The following is a 22,262-nucleotide window of genomic DNA, read 5'->3' on the forward strand; positions in this document are numbered from 1 at the left end:
GAAGAATTACTACATTCTTTTCCTTGATACTATCTTAGCACACGATATTATGAGATATCTCCAAGGCGTTGTTCGAAATTTTAAACGCAGTAAATTGTCGCAAAGTTATCGTAACAATACTATTGGGTTAATGCCCAATAACAATACTATTGGGTATTGTTACAATAACGATTCTAGACAGGTTATTTTATTGCACGGAAATGAGATTCGTAAATCATTATTAATCGTTAAGTTAATTACTAATAGTTATCTATTTATCAATATGTTATTGTTACTACAATGTGTCTAAACAGGTAATTACCTTGTACAGAAATGAGATAATCGTTAAGAAATATTACCAATACAGAGATAACCAAAATTCCACAATAACATTTATTGAAAACTTATGCACATCAGAAAAAGGGATGCACAATGAACAAGAAATTGGATGGATTTAAAAAATTTAGTATTATGACTAAATCTTTTACTGTGCTATACGAATATGTGTTGTATAAAAGATTAGTAAGATGAAAACGATGACATCAATACCGAAAGAAAAATATCATGGAAAATTCCAAGAGTGGCTATCAATGTTGGATATCTGAACTGATTACCAAATAATGTGATTTTTACAATATCCGGCGATCAATGTTAATCTATATCCCGAATGAATACCAAATGATATTATAAAACATCATTTAGATCATTATTATGTGATGAGTAATGTTTTTAATTAAAGTTTTATTCAACAAAAAGTATTTTGTTACAGGAATTTAACTTACAAGACATCTGGCAGATGTCTAAATAGCAACATTTTACCAAGACAATAGTCTCCATTTCAGTTATTAATTCAAATGAAACAGTGGGATCATATATTAAATTTTAAAAGCTCACATTTCCAGGAATAAGAAAAAATATCCTTTTGCCTATAAAAGCCATTAAATTTCGATTCGCGTTTTGAAACATACAGATCTATTTATGAACAATTACAAACACAGTATAAAATGTTACGTTGTCGACCATAATGAATTTTCAGAACATTTTCAAAAGAACAAGACAATTTTATGACCAACCGATCTTTACTAAAATGTCTTCTTTAAAGAAAATAAATATAAGAATGTACTAACACGAAAAATTTTGTAGGTGTTTCAATTACATAATGATTCAATGTAATGTATCTTTTAAAAATAACGAAGCGCACCAAAATAAAAATGGTAATGAATTGCGTTATATTAATTTACATATTGACCCTATGAGCACGAAATGACCAACAACACTGTTATGATATGCACACGATGTTGGCCGGCATTCAGAATGTCAGACAACGTTGTTGAGATATCAAACAATATCTCATGCTAATAAGAGAATGAAATGTAAACAAAATTTTTAGAGAAACAAAATTGTTTTCCAACATAATAAAAAAAGCAAAAGTTTTCTTTTTAATTTCAACATAATAATGTTTATAGATTGATATATAATTGGGGTATTCATGAATTAAAATCTTGTAAGACATTAACTACAAGCTATCTAGAGCTACCAATATTTGGCACATAGTTATTTCTGGGAAATAAGAGCTCAACACGAGAGGGTAAAACCAAAATTTGATTAGATTTTTAATTAAAAATTCATTTAATTTTTCCCGCCTTAAGTTAATAACTTCGAAGCGCATTATTGCACAAATAAATTTGTTTGCTTAACAAATAAATAAATGTGATTCACAACTTTAGTCAGTAACATCTTAACATGATAATGCTGATTTGGAAAGTAACGACACTTAAAATCCTTTTTAAACCACTTTAAAATTCAAAACATTAGCTTTTTAGTTCTATTAATTTAATTTCAATGTAATTTTTTTTCTCTAATTTTAATAATTTTTTAAAAACAATCTTGAAAATATTTTGCAACAATATTTTTCTTAATTATAGTAAATGCGTACAGGCACACGCGCGTTCAACAACATTAAATACATTTGTGTGTGTGCATTATCTTTAAGAGTAAATCTTAATTAAAAGATTATTGGTACTTGTTTATTTTTACCACCTCCGCCCATCCCATCGCGATAAATCGCCAAGAAATGCAAATTATCACTATCTAGGCATCTTACGCTTCCCGAAACTTGCCAATTTTAACGTAATATAAAAATTGCAAGTAAACCGGGGACCATAAAATAAACAAAAACCACATATGATAAAAGTATTAAACATAAATTATTGTCCCGCTGTCATAAATCCGCCTAAAGAATCAAATTGCATTATCCGTTCTACTTCTTCCTCACTAAGGTACTCCGATGAATGAACTGAACCTCTACTGAATAAATCTGTATTTTGTAATTTGTTTCTCCTGTAACTAAAATGATATTAAACGCATTTTCGAATACTTTTTGAAATATTCAACTCATAGAACAAACCTTTGGAACAAGTTCATTCTCGATCTCCAAAAAATTTCGTCTCTTAAAATTTTACTCCAAAAAATTGTTTTTTATAAGTACTATCTACAATTTTTTTTCGGTCATTTAAACTTTTTGACGTCTATTATCTGTGACTCTCAGGCATTAGGGGATGACAGTCTTTGCTGCTAAATATCCCAATTTATCCATTTCAATATAATAAAATTAATAATAATCTTTACTAAGATTACAGAATTTAATAATTGATTCCATACGTTTGGTTTCTATTTTCTCAATAAGATATTTAAAAAACACGAAATGAACGAATCAAATGGCAAAAATCTGACATCATAATTTAGTATTCTCAAATAACACCAAATTATAATGCTTACATATGATACATAAAATTGTCTGCCATAACAAATTTAAAATGCCTCATTCTCATGTATATTTTTTAAAAATTTACTATACACAATTATTAATAATGTTCACATTATGCGGCAATGACCGACTGTTACTTCGTGTTGCTGTAATATTTCCCCCACCAAAAGAAGTATGTTTTAGGAATCGATAAATAATATGCAAATGGAAATAATTCAGATCAAATGCTGTTCAAATCAAAAGTAAAATTCGGTGAATTTGAGTTGATAATTTATTCGCAAGGCCAAGTTTAAAGATATTAGAAATTTGTTTTATGAAATTATTTCCATATTTAGATGTAATTGCCCAGGATCGGATTCAAGAAAAGCAGGTCCCATCTGGAAAAGTTGGCCCTCTGGCTCCGAGTAAACCTGTACCACTTTTCCCGTTGTTCTTTTAACGTTTTCAGATTTGAAATAAACTAAGAAAAATAGTGTGGACTGAAAATCTTTTTAATATATTTATTTTTAAAAAATAGAAACAAAAAAAATGTAACGTTTCATTTTTATTACAATTTGTCTCCATTGGATTTTGACTTCTCTGTTAACAGTATGAAAGTAAATTTAAATCGAAAAAAATGTGCAGAATTTTAATGAAACCGAGATCAGGCTGTAAAAAAAAAAAAAAAAAAAAAAACTCTAAGCATTAAGTTTTTTCCAGATTTGGTTGGAACCTTAAAAAAAAATTAATCTAATGATTTTGAGCTAAGAAAAAAATACCATGCCTTGCCAGCCTTTAAATAACTATATTACTAAATTGAGCCTCGAATAGACAGCAGTTGGGCCAATTGCTACCAGTTGAGCTTCGCTTAACGTCAACTGGTAGTAATTGGTCCAATCGGCAAAAGGCGGACACTAGATTTACCGATGTTGTCAGCAATTATTTACACTTGCGAAAGGAAATCAGTTTCTTGTCAAATTCAAAATCACTATCATTCTCTATGAATCAGTTTTCAAAATAATCACAGTGAACAAGATATCCCCCCACATGAATCAATGCTATCTCAAATAATGGTAATAATCTTGAAACTTATCTGACACTACATTCTTACTAGCTGACAAAGCACTGTTGTCATGTAAGAGGTGATTTATAACGGTTGAGGTTGAAACACTTGTCTTCCCTTGATAAAGAAAAAAAAAAAAAAAAAAGAGGGGGGAGGGAATTCCTCAATTCTGGAGAAAATTGGGAATGTTATGTTTAAAAAAGTAAAGCACAAAAAAAAAAGGAAATCGAAATTAAAAGAATTTTTGACATTCTTCTGAATAATTTGAATTTATTTATATAATTTAAATGATTAGATTTCCTAAATCCAATATTTTCAGAATTCTGATTCACCAGCTTTAATTTGCAATAAAAAAAAATGGCAAAAAATAAAATGTTCAAGGGGGAAGGCATTTTAAGAGGAGCAGCATCCGTAAAATTATAATAATCCAGATTAGCAGACATTAATTATTAAAAAAAGAATGCTACTAAATTGGATTTCGACAACTAGTCTTTTTCATCCAGAATTTGTAATCAACAAATAAACCTAAATGGCGAATGTGTGAAACCTTTTAAATACTAAGTAATGTGTTAAATGCAATAAAAATAACGATTTTTATCAAATTAGTCTTGGTATAAAGGAAGTGAAAAATTTAGTCTTGACTTCATAAATCCTATCTAAAAAGAAATAAATAAAATAAACCGAAATTTTCGAAAAAATTTCAGTATTTATATGAATTTTTCAAACACTCAATCGCAAGTTTTGCCATTCATAAAATTCAAGTTATTCAGGATATCATTGAAATGTCACCAGATATTTAACTATAGGTAATTACTTAAATTCGTGTGACATAAATAAGTTTTTTTTTAATCTTTGATGCTTTTAGTGATATAATGAAATGTTTGAGAATGTAATCATTTTATAGATGAGTAGTTTATTTTTTAAAGATTTTATGTTTTACATAAGACTTTATAGCATCGATAAATATGTGAAATAACCATACTAGCTAGATTAAATTAATAATTCTGCAATATAAAGATAGAATTTTATTTTCAATTTTAGTATAACAGAAGTAGTGAATATAATTAATATGGGCAATGATTAGTTAGGAAAAAAGTTTAAATTCAAAGACAAATTTACATCATTTCAAAACGCTTTTTTCTGTTTTTGATTAAAAGATATGACAACTGTATATGCTAATAATCTTGTAAAATGTTAATGAAGGATATAAATTTTTATTTTATTCTCATGATAAGGATCTTTTTAATCAATAGAAGACAAATAAATGATTCCAAAAATATAAACGTTTTCATAAATGAAATACAACATCATCCATTTGAAAAACAATACAAAAGTCTCCACCCCCCAATTTGAACCCCCTTTTGTTAAGGATGTTAACATTAAGTTTAAAAAAACATATAATATCAAAATAGATCATTATAATTTTGGCAGCAAACTGTTAGATATTAGCTTACATATAATAAAAGGAAAAAGTTAAAATGCAGTGGTTACATAACTCTGTCTTCTCTTATAATACAACAGATGGCGTTATCTTATTAACATCAAAGTATATTTCCCTTAATCCTTCATAGGGATCATTATTATACTGTATTCTGAGGGCTATGATTTTTGTGTTAGTGTTTGCTTTGCCTAGTGCAATATGGAACTTCAAAAATAATTAAATAACTGTTCCTGAAACTTCTCTATTGTTTTCATCTACTTCATAAAGAAGTTATAAAGAGTCTCGTTACCTCTACAAGATGACATAAAGCACCAATTATTAGGTCATAAAATGTAATATAAGAAAAACAGATTATTATATTTCGCATGCATGTAAGTTCATATTGTAACAAAATTGAGACAATCTTTGATAAATATTTTGAACATATTAGAATTTAGAATATCTTCACCCAAAATAAGGTACATTTATGACCAAAAAAAAAAAACTTGCTTTTTGGAGTATACATGAAACTATTCATTGAAAAAAGTAACATAGAGAATTATTATATGATACAAGAATTAAATGAATGAGGTTTACTGTGAAATACACGTTCAAAGAAATTTTTTAAAAACAAATTTTAAAACTGATTATCTTTGGCATCATTTTTCGAAATAGAATTAAAAGTAATAAGAAATACTCAGGTATCATGTGATAATACTAAATACTCCATAAATTTATAAACATTATTTATAGCAAAGCAATAAGCATTATTAGTTTATTTATTAGCACAATTGACGAGAAATATTACCAGGAATAATTTTTGAATATATATAAAAACAAATCTTTAAAATTTATTTTTTAAAAATCATAAATTTGAAAGATAATAAAACTACATTGTTCCACACATATCTACGACTAGATAACATAAAAAGACATCTACAATCTAGACTCTACATCTACATCCTATCTACATAACATAAAAAGAATATTATTGAATTTCACTTCATTCAACAGAAAGCAAATTTTTAATAGTTTTTTAAAATCTTTCTTCCTTTTCCTCAGCATTTAGGTAATCTTAGATAAGAGGCTTGTGTTAGATGTAAATTCTTTTATTTTGCATAATTTAGCTTACCCATCCACACATTACTCATATTTATGATAAACAGAGTATCTGTAAACATAAAGATTGTGTATTTTCAACAAGAATTTCATTCAAATGCATACCAGTTTCTAAAAAAGTATTCATAATATGACAAATATACCCAAGGCAAAAATACAACATTTTTTTAAAAGTAGTTTTATAACAGAAATGTAATATATAAGTTTCCTCTAATCATGGCCTATAAGCTAATTTCTAAACTTTTTGAGATAAACATATATTCACCAAATGGAAGAATTCTATAAATAATGAAAATAATTTTATTTCAAAGGATTCTGACCCAGCTTGCTAATGCTTGTTATGCCCCTGGAGGAATGCATAACAATTCATCTAAATTTGCTGTGCAGACCCTGCTCGCTTTACATGCTATAATAAGGACATTATGTCCTAGTGCAGTTATTGTAATTATATATATATATATATATATATATATATATATATATATATATATATATATATATATATATATATATATATATATATATATATATATATATATATATATATATGATTGACTTTAATTAATTTGCTTATAAAGCATTGTTCAAGACAGAGCTCCCCTAAAAAAATTATCGCCTCTTTATATACTATTAGAGCATTCACCTTTTCACATCTCTAAATGGATCCTTATAAAAATCATCACATCTTTTAAAGGACTATTCAGAACAACTTGAGGCAATTACACCTAAGACTGCAAAGCAATTTATGCTTTGAAGAATATAATCAAATTTTTTCATAGCTTCAAGGTTACAGCAAGTGTTTCTGTGAAGCCAATATCTGCATAATATTGATTTCAGTAAAATGAAATATATAACAGTAACTTTCACCAGCCTCCTAACAATTTAAAGATATTCCTAACATTCCAGTATTTTAATCAAAATATTCTCTTTTCTACAACTAAAACTGATCAAATTGAGAAGCTTTCAATTTAATTAAGCTAATCAATGCCTTTATCCAGTAAGTATAACCTGTTGATTTGCAATTTTGTCTGAAAGTAGACTAAAATTGTTTAAAACAATAATATTCAAAGTTTCATAATTCAGTGTGTTTAAGTCACAGAAATGTGGAACTTTTTTTTAAATGCTAAGAGTGTCAAATATAATTTACTAAATATGAATGGTAAGGAATGTGAATAAAATATTGACTTTGCAATTTTTTCAGTGGCACATTTATTAACTCAAACAGCAAAGAATTATTCTTTACTTCACTTAAAACATTTTCAAATTGAACGTATATGCCAATCTTTGACATTTTAGCAATTAGCTATTGGGTCACAATTAGAACAAAGATCCCGTCTACTTCAGAAATTTAAAATAAAAATGTTTTTTACCCAAGCCAATATTAGTATTGCATCCAACATCTCAATATACCACACCAGAATTAATGGAAATTTTCAAATAAAAATATAATAGTCTCTATTCTTTAAAAATCCATATACTAAAGTTTTCTACAAAACTTTTAATTTGAAACATATTTATATATCAATCTAATTTATGATTTGATATTTGATCGTTTTCTTTGTAACTAAGCTTTGAAGTTGGATGATGGAATCTCATAAGTTAGAGATTTGATTGCAATACTTACAAATGTGAAGAAATTTTAAACCTCCAGAAACCAATTATTTTGATCTGACAGACTTCGGGCAAGAAAAATTAGCTTTTATAGGAAAGTAACCAAACTTTTTTTGCATTTAACTATAGTTTTGAAATATTAAGAATATTTTATCATTTCATGCTTTAAAAATATATACTATGAGTAAAAATTATCTGCATTTGAACAGAATACAAGAAAGGTGAAAAACCATTTATACGACTTAAAGGCCAACTATTGATATTGAAATTTTGTAACTATTTTTGAAAATTCCAGAGGATATTTTATAAATATTGCAATAAACTCAAATAATAGCTTCTATACTATATATATATTTCAAAATAAAAAAAAAAATTAAAAAATAGGGGGGGGGAGAATTAAACAATCATTATTCATTAAACACCACAATATATTTCAGAATTTTAACAAGGCACATTTCTCAAAACTTATTTTACTTTTTTTAAGACACAAAATACTCAATGAAATTAGCAACATATGAATAAAAACTTTAATTGCAAATATGTGTACATGAAATTGGACACAAAACCTTCATAGCATAACAGTCTTTTCTACATATATACAAAAAAGTATGTATGCAGTAAACGGAAGACTCAGGCATTTTATGAAACAGCTATGGCTTAAAAAGCTATGTGTTATTTTTTTTATAGAAATGTAAGTACAATGCTTACATGTGTGAACAATAACAAAAATTATCTACAAATAGCATGATATTTAATATAATTCATTGCTTTGCTTTAGTGGTTGACTTCAGATGTCTCTCTATCACAGTCTCAGGTCCTCGGTATAGCTGGCCAATCACGACCTGGAAAATTCAATTTAATCAATTGTTGGTACTCATATTTCCCACTGTTCAACTAAAAAAATTTTTTTTTTTAAATCTATAAGGAGTAGAAAACAAAAACACACTGAATTTGAAAATAGTGAGTAAAAAAATTAGTCAAAAATTCATAGCTTACAATATTTAAAACCTATAATATCTTTTTTTTTATCTACAAATTCTTGTATAGACTTCAGTTTAGAGTTGAATTACTAAGATTTAGAGTACATGGAAACCATGTTACTTCCCTTAATAGCAATAAAAGTAATATGATCTTGTATTAGGTAATCAGATGATAGTTCATTTGATTTTTTACAACAATTCTTGGAAGTATTTTCAATAAAAAGTTGTAGATATAACAACTATTTCATATTTTTTCCCACGAGAATTATTTGAATGAGATTACTTCTTCTAAATTATTGAAAATCAGACTATTCAGAATCCAAAACACAATTAACATATCGTAAAGAAGAATCAGAAAAATAAAAAATACCTTGAATTTAACTATTATATGTTATGAATACTGATTCTTTAATATTTCGATAACTAATCTCTTCTATTTACTGGGTTATGCTGGCCTCTACTACAGAATAAAGGTAATAAATCATTTAGAGTTGTAATGCAAAAAAAAAAAAAAAAATAGATATCATGCAAAACTTGAACCATGCAAAAGCTGAGTTTCTTTGATATGAAACATATTTAGGCTTTAATTTAAAATCATAAATACAGAAAAAAATATATAGTATATTTCAATAGAACTTAATTCTGTTTTATTTTCAACTGAAGATGTAATTTTGCAAAAATTTATTATAGAAATCAATGTAAACAAAACAAAAATTTTGTTTCAAAATAAAATAATGCATTTCAAAATAAAATAATGCTTACTTTAGTACACATTAACTTATTTAAAAATAATAATTTGAATATAAAAAGAAAGTTTAAACAAAATTCTTTGGAATAAAAAATACGAAAAGAGCAAAGAGAAATGATAAAGAAACTAAGCAAAGAATCAGATTTCAATTTCGTTGATTCATGTTTTTCTATGATTTCAAAGTTAAAATTGGCCAAAAGAAGATCCATTCTTTCGATAGAACTCAAATATATGTAAATTACATGCTTTAAGTACATGAAGCAGAATTTATAGCCTTTAAAAAACTTAAATTTAACATTTAAAGAATTGCCAAAATAAAAATTCAAATGGCTAAAACATATCACCGAAAATTTCAAATGACTACATTTTCAATAAAAAGCTTTTTTAAACCTAAAATGATGGACCCAACTGTTTCATCACAGCTTACTTTAGTTTGCCCAACTTTTCTTCTTTATTCCAAAAAAAATATGAATTACCACTTTTTTTACTGCTTTTCACAAGAGCAAAAATTTCTCTCTGAAAATGGAAGATATCAGTGTCACTAAGAAACACATTTCATGTACACTGTTTTTGAAACTAATACTCAATATATCTTTGACTTCAAAAGAAACAACTAAAGTATAAATTTGTTTATCAATTAAAAATTTACTTGAAAAAAAAAAAAGGAAAGAAAATTTGGGGGTAGTGGAAGATAGTTTTAAAACAAAATAGGGGAGGGAAATTAATGCTCATATCTAATACCTAACTCTAAATTCAATAACAGCACATAAAAATAAAGCCAATGGGATTATATAAAATTCACTGAACTTAACCATTGCAATAACATTTTTTTATTATTATTATTATTAATGATTATACAGCAGAAAGACAATCACAGCTAGAAAAATATTTTTAATGAAACTTTTGATTAATCTTGCATTCCCTAATTATAATGGAAAATAAATTATATTAAATATTTTAAATAATTTACTTTAAACTCCATTTAAGTACATAATTGAAATTCAATTTCAGTATTTCACACCTAAAAAATATAGATTAAAATAATATGCTCAAATTTTTTTATAAATAAGAAGACTAACTATTCTTTGATTAAAAGTTAAATTACTAGAATTTCTAGAGATCAAAGTTTTCATGAAACAGTGCAGAAGTTATGTAATTCATTTCAAACATTTTTAAAAACTAAACTTTTTTTTTCAAAAACTTAAATATTTTTAGAATTTATGATTTGTCATAGACTGACATATCAAATTTGAAAATACTTTTTCACACAGTTTTGATCAAATACAAAATCCTTCAACATATTGATTGAAAGGGAGGTAAAATTAAAAATGATACTGCACCAGGTATTCTTTTTTAAAATGTTGCAATAAGAAAGAAGCTTTAAAAAAAAGTAAAGAAAAAAAAGAAAAGAAACTGACATAGTATTTAAAAAAAAATATTTTTACATTAAATCATTTAAAATCTAGTTAAATCAAAATAAAACACTCCAGTATGACAATAGACCACTATCATATATCCTATTAATTTATGTTTATAACATTTTCCGTATACAAAAATAATGCATTTTATCAAGGAATTATAGCATTTGATACTTCACCCTTTTACTTACATTCCTAGATATTAGCACCTATTACCTTTAAATATATGTTTTTGGATTATCAAACTGTTTGAATGTATTTAAAAAAATAATCAATTAGAACATTAAATAAATAAATATTTTCTAATTAAATGTACTTTCTATGCACAAAAGAATGTATTTATATTTCTGAAAGAACATGTGGGATAATAACATCGTAGCAAGCATTTCTCAAGACTGCAGTCAAAGAAACACGACATCAATATAAAATTTTATCACTAGAATCACTAACAATGGGGGCTTTATGAATGTTAAATTAGTTAGTGATTAAATGCTCACATTTACCTTTCAACTTACCCTACATAATAGGGTAGCTTGAGAGGTAAATTACCTGCTGAGGTGCATCTTTGCTATTTCATTTAAAATAAAAGCTATAAGTTTAAGGTATCATAAAATAGGACACAAGAAATATTTTCTGAGTGCAGATTTGCATATATGTGCTATTTTAATTGTTTTCATTTCATATATTCAATACCAGAATTTCATTCATATATGGTAAATTGTAGAGTATCAGATATGTTGCCATATTAATAATAAAGTCAAAAATAACACATAAATTGAAAAAGCAATTGGGAGTAAAGAACCTTTAGATATTGAAGAAAGAGATTTAAAGAACAAGAATAACAAGAAATGATGCATAAAGAATTGGACAAAGATAAGTCTATTAAAACCATCCGACAGTGAATAAAAAAATTAAGTGCCCCACAAAAAATGAAACAAAACACGACCTATAAATTTTACAATGTAAAATTAAGAGAAAAAAAAAGAGATTGCTTAGTGATAGGCATTGAAGAACTCAGTGCTCTTCACCATTAATTGCATTAATCATTATTCCAAGCAAGAAACAACAGTTTTTCAAAATAATAATATCAGTATCTAATTATTTAGAGAAAAATCCCTTCAATACAATTTGTTTAGTTACAATAATAACTAATCATGTTTAAATTATACATAATTTCTTCAATTGAATCATACTTAAATTTTTTCCCAGAGAAAGTTAACTTTAAGACCACAATTTTTTTACTGTGGGCAATGCATTAATCATAGAATTGTAGCCTTTGGCAAGTTTTTACAAGATTAATCATAGCAATTGTTCAATAATTGTAAATGAAGGATATACATTCCTCAGAGAAGGCAGCTATTTTGCTGAGTCATAGAATTTGAAAGGACCTTTAGGCACTGAAATTATTATATAATAAAACTGTCAAAAACAGATATCATAGCTGTCATCAAAAATATTTCTTTAAGAGCAGGAAACTATTCGATTAATTTTTATTTCAAAATAGTAAGCATTTTCTGATATACACATTATATGTTTAAACATTATTAATCATAAAAAATTTCTGAAAACAACTTTGTATAATAAAACATTATAAGTTAATAAATTACATTTTATCATAAGTAATATTACTCAATCAGAAAGATTGTTTTTAAAACATATGCAATGAAAAGTGAATACAAATATATATAAAGATATATTTTAAATCACAATTCCATCCATAATGTGTTAAAGTTACACTATATTAATAAGATTCAGCAAACTGCAACAAAACCTTTCATTTTGCAAGACATATATTTTATGATTCATAGATTTTTTTTAAAAAAAAAATCTACTCAAAAATATATACCTGACGTTTTATTATATCTAAATTAGCATTTCCATATGTAATAAGATCATCTATTTTCTCATAATCAGTTTCTGCTTTGTGCTCTCGGAAGGCATCTTTGATTCGCCGTAGAGAGTATGTTCTGAAATGCAATAAAAATAAAATCCTTTAAGACAAAATCATTTTCAGTTGTGAAAATTATAGCCATGAAATAAAAATATAATACAGTGCATCATGTATGAATCTTATAAACATATAATTAAATAAACCAAGTTTGAAAAGTTGCTAATATTATATTAGATTTTAAAAATCTAGGACAAATCATATATGCTTAGTTATCTATAAAAATTGCCACTAATTTCACTCTATAGAGTGACTAGTACAAATCTCTAATATCAGCCAATTCCCAATAATCATACATATTGGAAAACTATTTTAGGTGTTATATAAAAAGAATTAATATTTCTCTTCAAATATTTGAGGTAAGAAGGAAATAAAAGCAAAAATGGATGAAATAAAACTATGATTATTCAAACCTATGATCAAGATTTACAAACTTGGTTATTCATCTGACCATAATTCTTTATTGAGGGATTCATAGAACTGTTACTTATTGCTACTGATAATACAATAGTTAGGATATAAATCTCAAATAAAAATAGAGCTCAAAAAAATATTATAAATGAAATAAATTTTTAAAAAATCTGTAAAAAAAATGTTATATTTTCCTTTCAATGCTATAAGTAAAACTTCATAACAAAAAGAACACATAAAATATATATTATCTCTATAACAATATGGATAAATAATTTGGCTCTTAATAATGTGAATAAATAAGACATCTAAAACTATAGAGTTCTACCAATGAATAAACTATCTCAATAACTATCAATATTAAATGTATTGACAAGATGGCATTATAACAAAATAATAATTAATATAAATTATAAAAAAATTATAAAAAATAAAATATAATTATCAGTAGACATAATTAAATATATTTATATATAGATAAGGAAGGAAAGTCAAATTTCTCACAATTTACTATTACTCCAAGACGCAAGATTATTTAAAAATTACAGATTTACAGTGCAAAATATGACATTCCAGTAATTTTTATTTACTAATTTATACATATAATCCTTCAGGTTAGCTTAAAATTCTTAATAAAAATTACTTTAAAAAAAAAACACCTTCATTTAACAAAATTTGCTTCTGCTGTGTTGAATATGAGATACAAAACATGGATACAATTAAATCACACAAAAGATATTGCTACTTTTATGTTAGATACAAAAATGGACAAAATACATATCAAATTAGTCACTTATTCCATAAATAAGAAATTTCAATATGAAGAGTTTTTTTGTTTTGTTTTCCAAACTTGAACACACATAATTGGGGAGTACACAAAACAACAGCTCATTTATGTCACATTTTAAAGTCATGTATGATCAGGACAAAAATAAATAAATAAAATTCCAAGCCTCAAATACCTCATTTGTTATGATTTGGTTTGGTTTTATGGTGCAAAAACAATATTTGACCATTCTGCACCAAAGACATGATTTGAAAAAGCTTTCCAAATTTGCAATACATTTCAAAGAGACAAAAAGCTAAAAAGCAACTTTGGAAAAATGGGAAAAGAACTCAAATAAGCTTATCAAAAAATAAAATAAGTTTTGATGTGAATTATCTCCCAGCAAGTCTTTTAATTGAGTTTTATTATTGCGAAATTGGTTTTGTCTACATATGTTAAAACTTGAGCATTGTACAAAAATATGTTTAATTCAAAGGGGATAATGACAATGTGAACAAATAGGTACGTATTCTGAATTTAATAGATGCTTCTTACGCGTCAATCTTGCATTACCGATTCTAAGATGGTTTATAAGGACTGTCTGTCTCTGGGCTTAAACTACAAGATTTGAAAGGCTTTATCAAGGGCTGAATTTCATTTAACTTATTTTACTTTTGGTTCCAAAAGCTTTGCTAATTTTCCTCCACTCAGATTTTTACAGCTTGAAAGCATCATTTAATGCATATTAATATTAAAAGCAAAACAATTATGTAAGTCTTATAAAAACAACAATTTTCTAGATTATTGAAAAATCAATTATCCAAAAACATTAATAAGTACAGATTTGTTTTGTTGAGGAGATACAGTGTATTCCTTCAATTCTTTCTAAATTCACGGGACTGCAAATGGAATTGTAAATACAAAAATTTAGGAGAATAAATAACAGACTGATATCTATCCTTACAATACTAAAGATATGCTTGCTGTATGATTTGTTGTCTATAATGTACTTTTCTAACTTCAGAAAAACTCTCAAGACATATAAACATTTACAGACAATCTGTAAATATTTAGATCACAGATTAAAGAGGAAAAAATCATTTCAACTGAATTCTATTTTAACTAGATAATAGGAATGGATATGATTCAAGATATAATTTAATGCCCATAAAGCAGAAAAGGTTTCTAATTCACCCTTACAAGCAACCTAAAACACCTTAGAGTATGATGAAATTTTTTTTTAATCCAGCTTATTTTATGGTTAAGTATTATACATATTAATATACAGGAAAGTCTGCATAGCTCAATATACGTCATTTTAATGTGAACATGGTTAATCAAAATAAAATTCACTAGAATATTATTAACAATGTTGTGGCTCAGTTTTTAACTATTATTAGAACAATTATTTAGCATCCAGATATTCATTAGAAAAGTTCAGTACTATATAATATTCACTGTGTAAATGTGCACAGTAGTAGGATTGAGAAACAAAATGAAATTAAGGTTAGAATTCACATGAAAAATTCGACCATCTACAGACATATCTAGAAGAAATGAAGGGCATGTTGATGTAACCGAAATATTATACGCAAAGATAAGCAGAATTTCATGTAAACAGAATTAAAATTAGAATCATCAAACATCTCATAAAAGAAAATACACTAAGATAACAATCCAGAAAAACTCAATGCTGAAAGAGCTCACAATATAGTTTTAAAAGCAAAAATTCTCAAGAAATGTTAAAATAAACCATTTTTTAAATTATTATCTTACCTATACATATAACTAGGGAATTTTTCGGCTTCCCGAAGTAAATCTTTATAAAGCCGCAAAACTTGCCTACTGCGAGTCGCCATTTATAAATAATGATTTGCAATTGCCAGTTTCGCTGCAAAGAAAAGTTCTCTAATCTATTTTACAATCTGAAACAATTTTGCATTTCACATTTTTTTTCTGTTGTTACTTAAAACCTATTTTTAAAAACAAAATACTTTTTCTTTAATAATTATGAACGTTTTCATGAAAACAGATAAAATCGTAAATCTGATTATCCATTATTTTTAATTACTGTAAAAACTTTAACTACTTCTTTCAGGTGTTTCAGGAAAAACCAATCGGAAACTGTTTGGTTTGTTTGTTTACATGTAACAATGTGGTCACATTTTATAACGCCGATCAAAACATTAGCTAGAAAGAATGTTTTACGATCGGAATATTTTATTAGAAATTTAAGTACTTCTAAATTAAATCAGTGTAATAAACCAGAATTAAAAGAAAGTGATTCAGTTTCAATTTGTGGAAATAATTATTTACGAGATGAGTACACTAATGTCACACCACACATTTTGTCTTATGTTTCTAGAAAGTTACATTCTGTTAAAAATCACCCATTATATTTAGTAAAGCGAAGAATTATGCGCTACATGTATGGAAGTTTTTTAAATCGGGCTGGTAATCCATTATTTTCAGTCTACGACGATCTTCCACCTGCAGTAGCTGTTGAACAAAATTTCGATAGTTTGTTAATACCCAAAGACCATCCTAGCCGAAAAAAAACTGACACTTATTATTTAAATGCTGAATTTTTATTGAGGACACATACTTCTGCTCATCAAAAAGAATTAATTAAAAGTGGATTAGATCATTTTGTAATTATAGGAGATGTGTATAGAAGAGATGAAATTGACTCAAAGCACTATCCAGTATTTCATCAATGTGAAGCAGTTCGTCTTCTTTCACCCCATGAGGTTTTCAAATCATTTAATACTTTTAATTATCATTTTCTTGAATCATTATGAAACTGGTTAATTGTATTTGTATATATTTATAATATTAAATGTATATTTTCATTAATTCCCAGTAAACTATAGATGTAATCGCATGTCATTGGCAAACATGAGAATAAAACAACATGACATTCTTGGTGATTAATCATTGGCATGCTGATACTATACTAGCACTTATTAGCTATTACTCTCAATAATGGAGTGCTTGCAGACTATATGAATTTAATCAAAAGTTATTGAATTCATAATTTCTTCCATGTTTCTTTTGTTTGAATAATATATTCATTATAGTGTTAAGGAATAAAATGCAACGTGCTAATCATTGTAGAATAATAAAAAAAAAATTCATTTAAGATTCTAAATTTTAAGCTACAGTTAAATATCTCTTGAAAGAAAATAAGTACTGTGAGCTTAAAAGCAGTTTCACTAAACATAAATGCTATTATGAAATTGGAAATATGACTGCATTTAAAATGTAAACCAAATGCAATGATCTTATATCATAAAATGCGGGACCATTTACCAACTTATTGTTTTTTATACATAATTTGGTTGTTGCTGAGTTAAGTTCAATTTTCAGAACATGTTGCTGGTATCTCCTTTAATAAAATTTGAACCTTTTCTCTAGAAGGACTGCAGATACTATGCCAGTGAAATTTTAATCTCATTTACAGGATGATACAGCTGTTGCTGTACTAATAAATAATTAGGGTTTTTATTTTTCTTCATCACTGGTTAATCAGTCTCTACTCAAATCGTTCAACTGTCTTGTTAATTACTCGATAAGAGCGAAGTAAAATAGCAACTCTGAATCTCAACAAGTAGATAAAAGAAATTATGAACTTTATCTTTTAGAGCCTTCAGAAGAAACAAAAGCACAATTTTATTTTTTTACCTACCAAATCATTGTTATAAGAGAAGTTTTAATATTCTTATAACCTGATATATATATATAAGTTAATGATAATATATAGTTTAAACTGTTGATTTTAAATTAATATACATTATATAAACTTTTTATTGTAAGGTTCTGTTTCTTTAAATTCATAATTTTTTACTTCTTTTTCTTATTGATTTGATCTTTTTTATATATATCAGGTCCGTAGCTTTGTGCCATCAAATGATGAAATTAAAGTATTTGAAAAAGATGTTAGAAAGCCTGAGAAACAAGCTTGTCATACACTAGAAGCAGTCAAATTGATGGAAAGAGATTTAAAAAATTGTTTGATTGGTTTGATGAAGAGATTATTTGGAAGAGGTAAGATTTTGCTTCATTTGGTATTTCTTTTTCCCTTCAATTAAGATTTTAAAAAATTGATATATAGTCTAAAAAAAAAATTCTATCAAAATGTTTTAATTTTTGTTTGAAATAACATTCATTTTTTGTGTTATATTTTAGACATAAATTTTGACTTCTCCCACTTTTTCCAAGTCAAATTCATTGATATTTAAAACAAAATAAATAAAACATGGGACAGTCAATAATTAATTAAGTTATTAGATACATATAAAAATAAAAAATAGTTTATGTCAACTTTGCATTATTAATCAGGGAAAAAATGCCTAAAATTATTAAAATATTAAATTTTTGAACTTGGAGTAAGATTTTAAAAAAAAAAAAAAAAAAAAAAAAACAATGAGTATAAAAATAAGAAATGATTATTTTTATTAAAACAACTTATGAAAATGACTTTTACAAACTTAACTGGTTGATTTATTTCAGATATTGAATATAAATGGACAGAATCATATTTTCCATTTACTCATCCATCTTGGGAACTGGAAATATTCCATGAAGGTGATTGGATTGAAATTCTTGGATGTGGAATAATGGAACAAGAAATTTTAAATAAAGGTATTAGTACCTGAAGATGTTTTTAAAAATATTTTTTGTTGTTGTTGTGAAATTCTTTGCACTTTCTTTTTTATCATGTAACTAGCACAAGCTCAAATATTTGCAAGATAAAAATGAACTTAAATTTTCCATAATTAGTTAATTTTATAAATATCTCTGGTAAAATATAATCTGGTAATAAATAAGAATTGGAACTTTGTTATTTTGAAAATACATAAAATTTATTTTTTCATACTGAAAAATAATTTTACTCTAATTTTAAAATACATTATATTAAATAATTAAAATATTCTTTCAAACTGTTGCATTTATATTCTTCCTAATAACTGATTTAATAATTCCTATTTTTTAATAATGTATATAAAAATGTAAAATTTTATTTTTTCATTATTTTATAGTTTATTTTACATAAAAAATGTCATTTGTAATAAATTTTGCACATATTTGATTAATTTTTTCATTATTAAGACTATTATGTTGATATTATAAAATATTATATCATAAGGAAATATTAAGATCATTATTTTCAAATATAAAATGGAATGCAAGATAAACAAATTACTTTTATTAGAAGGATTATTTTTGTCCTTACGGAGAATCAGGTACATGGCAACAAAGGGCATTGCAACTTTTTAAGACAATAAGTTGCCAAATACATTATTATTTATTTATTTTTTTTAATTTTTCATGATATTTTAAATCTTGGCAAGTTTTGATAAGTTTGGCTTGGATTCCCCTCCCCCCTTTGAAAGAAACTTGTGCCCGATTCTTCTGTTTTATCTTCCTTATTCTTTTAATAAACTAATTTGTCTTTATTAGCTGGTGCAAATGAAAAAATTGGTTGGGCATTTGGAATAGGATTAGAAAGATTGGCTATGACCTTGTATAATATTCCTGATGTCAGGTTATTTTGGAGTCAAGATTCTGGATTTTTAAGTCAGTTTGATGTAAATGATATTGATACACCCATCAAATATAAGGTATGTGTATGTGTGTCTATTATTTTTAACATCAAAATCATTTTGAATTACTATTCTGTTTCAATCAGTAATCTTTTATTAAGACTCCTATAGTGATAGCTGGCAGTTCAGCCATCAGTACTTAATTGTTGATGATAAATATAAAAATGTCTAAATTCTAAAAACATAAAACAAAGAATTGTTTATTTTTATTAAATAACTAGTAATGCAGTGTCAATGGAATCATAAAATATTTGGCTGTGTAAAGACAAGTAGATAGAAAGATTTAATTTATCATATTATATTGTGCCATTTGTGTGCATAATACATTTTGAGTATAAAGGCAATGATGATGCAATTACTAATAAAGTTGTATTTTATACATTTGGAAATTTTGGAAGCACATCCACCCAGACTTCTCCCCTTTCAATGTGTGATGATATAAATAGCACAAAAGGAAGTACCTGAACTGAGTATGGCACAGATTCCTGAGCTCATTTAAATTAAACCATACTTTTACTTTGTTCAATGCCATATTGTCTCAATTGTCTTGTGAGCTTCATAAAACAATTTTGAACATATTTCAAAATGACAACAAACATGTTGACTAAATATATAGAATGGCACCATGTAGGGCATCTTTCTATTGGATATCTTGCCAAAGATTTTTATATTGTTTCTCCTGTGTGATATAGTGTAACTGTTTCAAAAAAAAATGACCTTACACTATTAAAAATTATTTCAGTATTATTTGCGACCCGTATTGCATTGGACTGTGTAGATTTATTTTTTGGCTACCACAGTTACTAGATTTAGCTTGCATTATTTTTTTTCTATAAAGTGTATGATTTTAAATGTACAATTGATTTTAATGAAAATCTGGAATTTAGGTTGAGTTGCTGTTGGAAATATGTGTAAAATTCAGTAGATTTTTTTATTTTTTAATACATGCATTGATGCTATTAATCTTTTATTAGTAGTAGTAGTTATACTTTAAGGCACTCTTTAAAAAAGTTGAAACTATTTTCAAGATTTTTTTTTTTTTTAAGTTTTTTGCATATTTGTTGCTTATACCTTCTTTGCATATTAGCTATATATACTCCATGTCAGCACACATATTCAATTACAAATTATTTTCTTATTACAGTCCTTGTATATGTATTTTGTAAAATTGATGAAGGAAAGTTAATTCTTTTACTGATGGATTTATATATTATTAAGATATGTCCAAGTTTGAAATGGAAATTTGCATATCAGTTTTAATCTATGATGAATATTTTTGTTATAAAAAAGAGTAGTGGTGTCGATCTCTAGATTCAGTATATTAATTCTTTCATTGATTTAAAAATTTCATAATACAATATCACTAAAACAGCATTATATTTGTGGTTTGTCATCTTTTCTGTCATGAAAGAAAAGTTTTAGTTGATCCCTTTATCATTTGAAACTGCAAAAACTTAATCAAATAGACAATTGAAATTAGTTAAGTATTTCTATAATATTTTTATTCTTTTTTTAATTAGTAACAACTTCTATAACTGCTTTGCTCATAAATTCGCATCTCTTTTTTTTTTTTCATTTGTTATTTAAATTATATATAAGATACGATAACTATTATTTAAAGTTGTCATTGTGATTTTCACAGTATTACTCATCAAATTAATAATGACTTATTCATCAAATTAATAACTTTCACACAATCCAAGTTGAATTTTTACACTATATTTAATTTTCCAAAAATACTAGATGCAAAATAATTGCTCAAAGAATTTTTGACATACCTCATAGTCATGGGACATAAGTGCTGAAAATTCTTGACATCTTAAAAATCATCTATTTAGGACAAGAGTTTAAATCCATAAATTTCAAGATATGGAACTCACATTGTAATTTCATTTTAAAAGTTCAAAATGTCATTAAAATATATTTATAAAATTACATAATATTTATAAATTTTTTTCAATTTTTTTTTTTCCAAATTTAGGAAATAAGCAAGTTCCCACAGTGTATCAATGACATATCTTTTTGGGTGCCAAGTGACTATCATCCAAATGACTTCTTTGATATAGCCAGAGGTATTGGTGGAGAAATTATTGAACAAGTTCATAAAATAGATGAGTTTTTTCATCCTAAAAAGAAAAGGCAAAGTTATACATATAGAATAATATACAGACATATGGAACGTACTTTAGCCCAAAAAGAAGTCAATGAAATTCATAAACAAATAGAAGCTGCTGCTATAAAGAATCTAAATGTAGAAATACGTTGAAAACTCCTACAAAATTGTTTTGTAAATAATTAAATTTACATAATCAAGTGTGATGTCTTCCTATATAAATCGTTGCTTTTTTTCCTTTCTTAACTGACATTTAGTTTACAAAATTCATTTTTAATAATTCTTATTACATTAGAATATTTGTTATATATTGCTAAATATGTGTGATTTTTTT

The 22,262-nt window shown here is 26.0% G+C and overlaps 2 protein-coding genes across 3 annotated transcripts; one reads left to right on the plus strand and one right to left on the minus strand.

The window, feature by feature from the left end:
• Positions 1-8,442: 8,442 nt before the first annotated feature.
• Positions 8,443-16,095, minus strand: LOC129963597 (LYR motif-containing protein 4B-like). 2 transcript variants are annotated; one of them, XM_056078065.1, is made up of 4 exons: positions 15,986-16,095; positions 12,931-13,051; positions 10,094-10,182; positions 8,443-8,780 (listed from the first exon to the last, which is right to left on the minus strand). In XM_056078065.1, exons 1-4 carry the CDS (start codon positions 16,066-16,068, stop codon positions 8,774-8,776), a joined length of 300 nt encoding a protein of 99 aa, XP_055934040.1. In that variant the 5' UTR covers positions 16,069-16,095; the 3' UTR covers positions 8,443-8,773. The 2 variants fall into 2 exon arrangements, with proteins under 2 accessions (XP_055934040.1, XP_055934041.1); XM_056078066.1 differs by lacking the exon at positions 10,094-10,182 and having other exon boundaries at positions 15,986-16,083.
• Positions 16,096-16,321: 226 nt separating this feature from the next.
• On the plus strand, positions 16,322-22,128 carry LOC129962475 (phenylalanine--tRNA ligase, mitochondrial-like). Its single transcript, XM_056076207.1, has 5 exons — positions 16,322-16,959; positions 18,097-18,256; positions 18,722-18,853; positions 19,673-19,833; positions 21,797-22,128. Exons 1-5 carry the CDS (start codon positions 16,363-16,365, stop codon positions 22,079-22,081), a joined length of 1,335 nt encoding a protein of 444 aa, XP_055932182.1. The 5' UTR covers positions 16,322-16,362; the 3' UTR covers positions 22,082-22,128.
• The last annotated feature ends 134 nt before the right edge of the window (positions 22,129-22,262 follow it).

This window comes from Argiope bruennichi, chromosome 3 (assembly GCF_947563725.1).
Source record: "Argiope bruennichi chromosome 3, qqArgBrue1.1, whole genome shotgun sequence".
NCBI classification, from domain to species: Eukaryota; Metazoa; Arthropoda; class Arachnida; order Araneae; family Araneidae; genus Argiope; species Argiope bruennichi.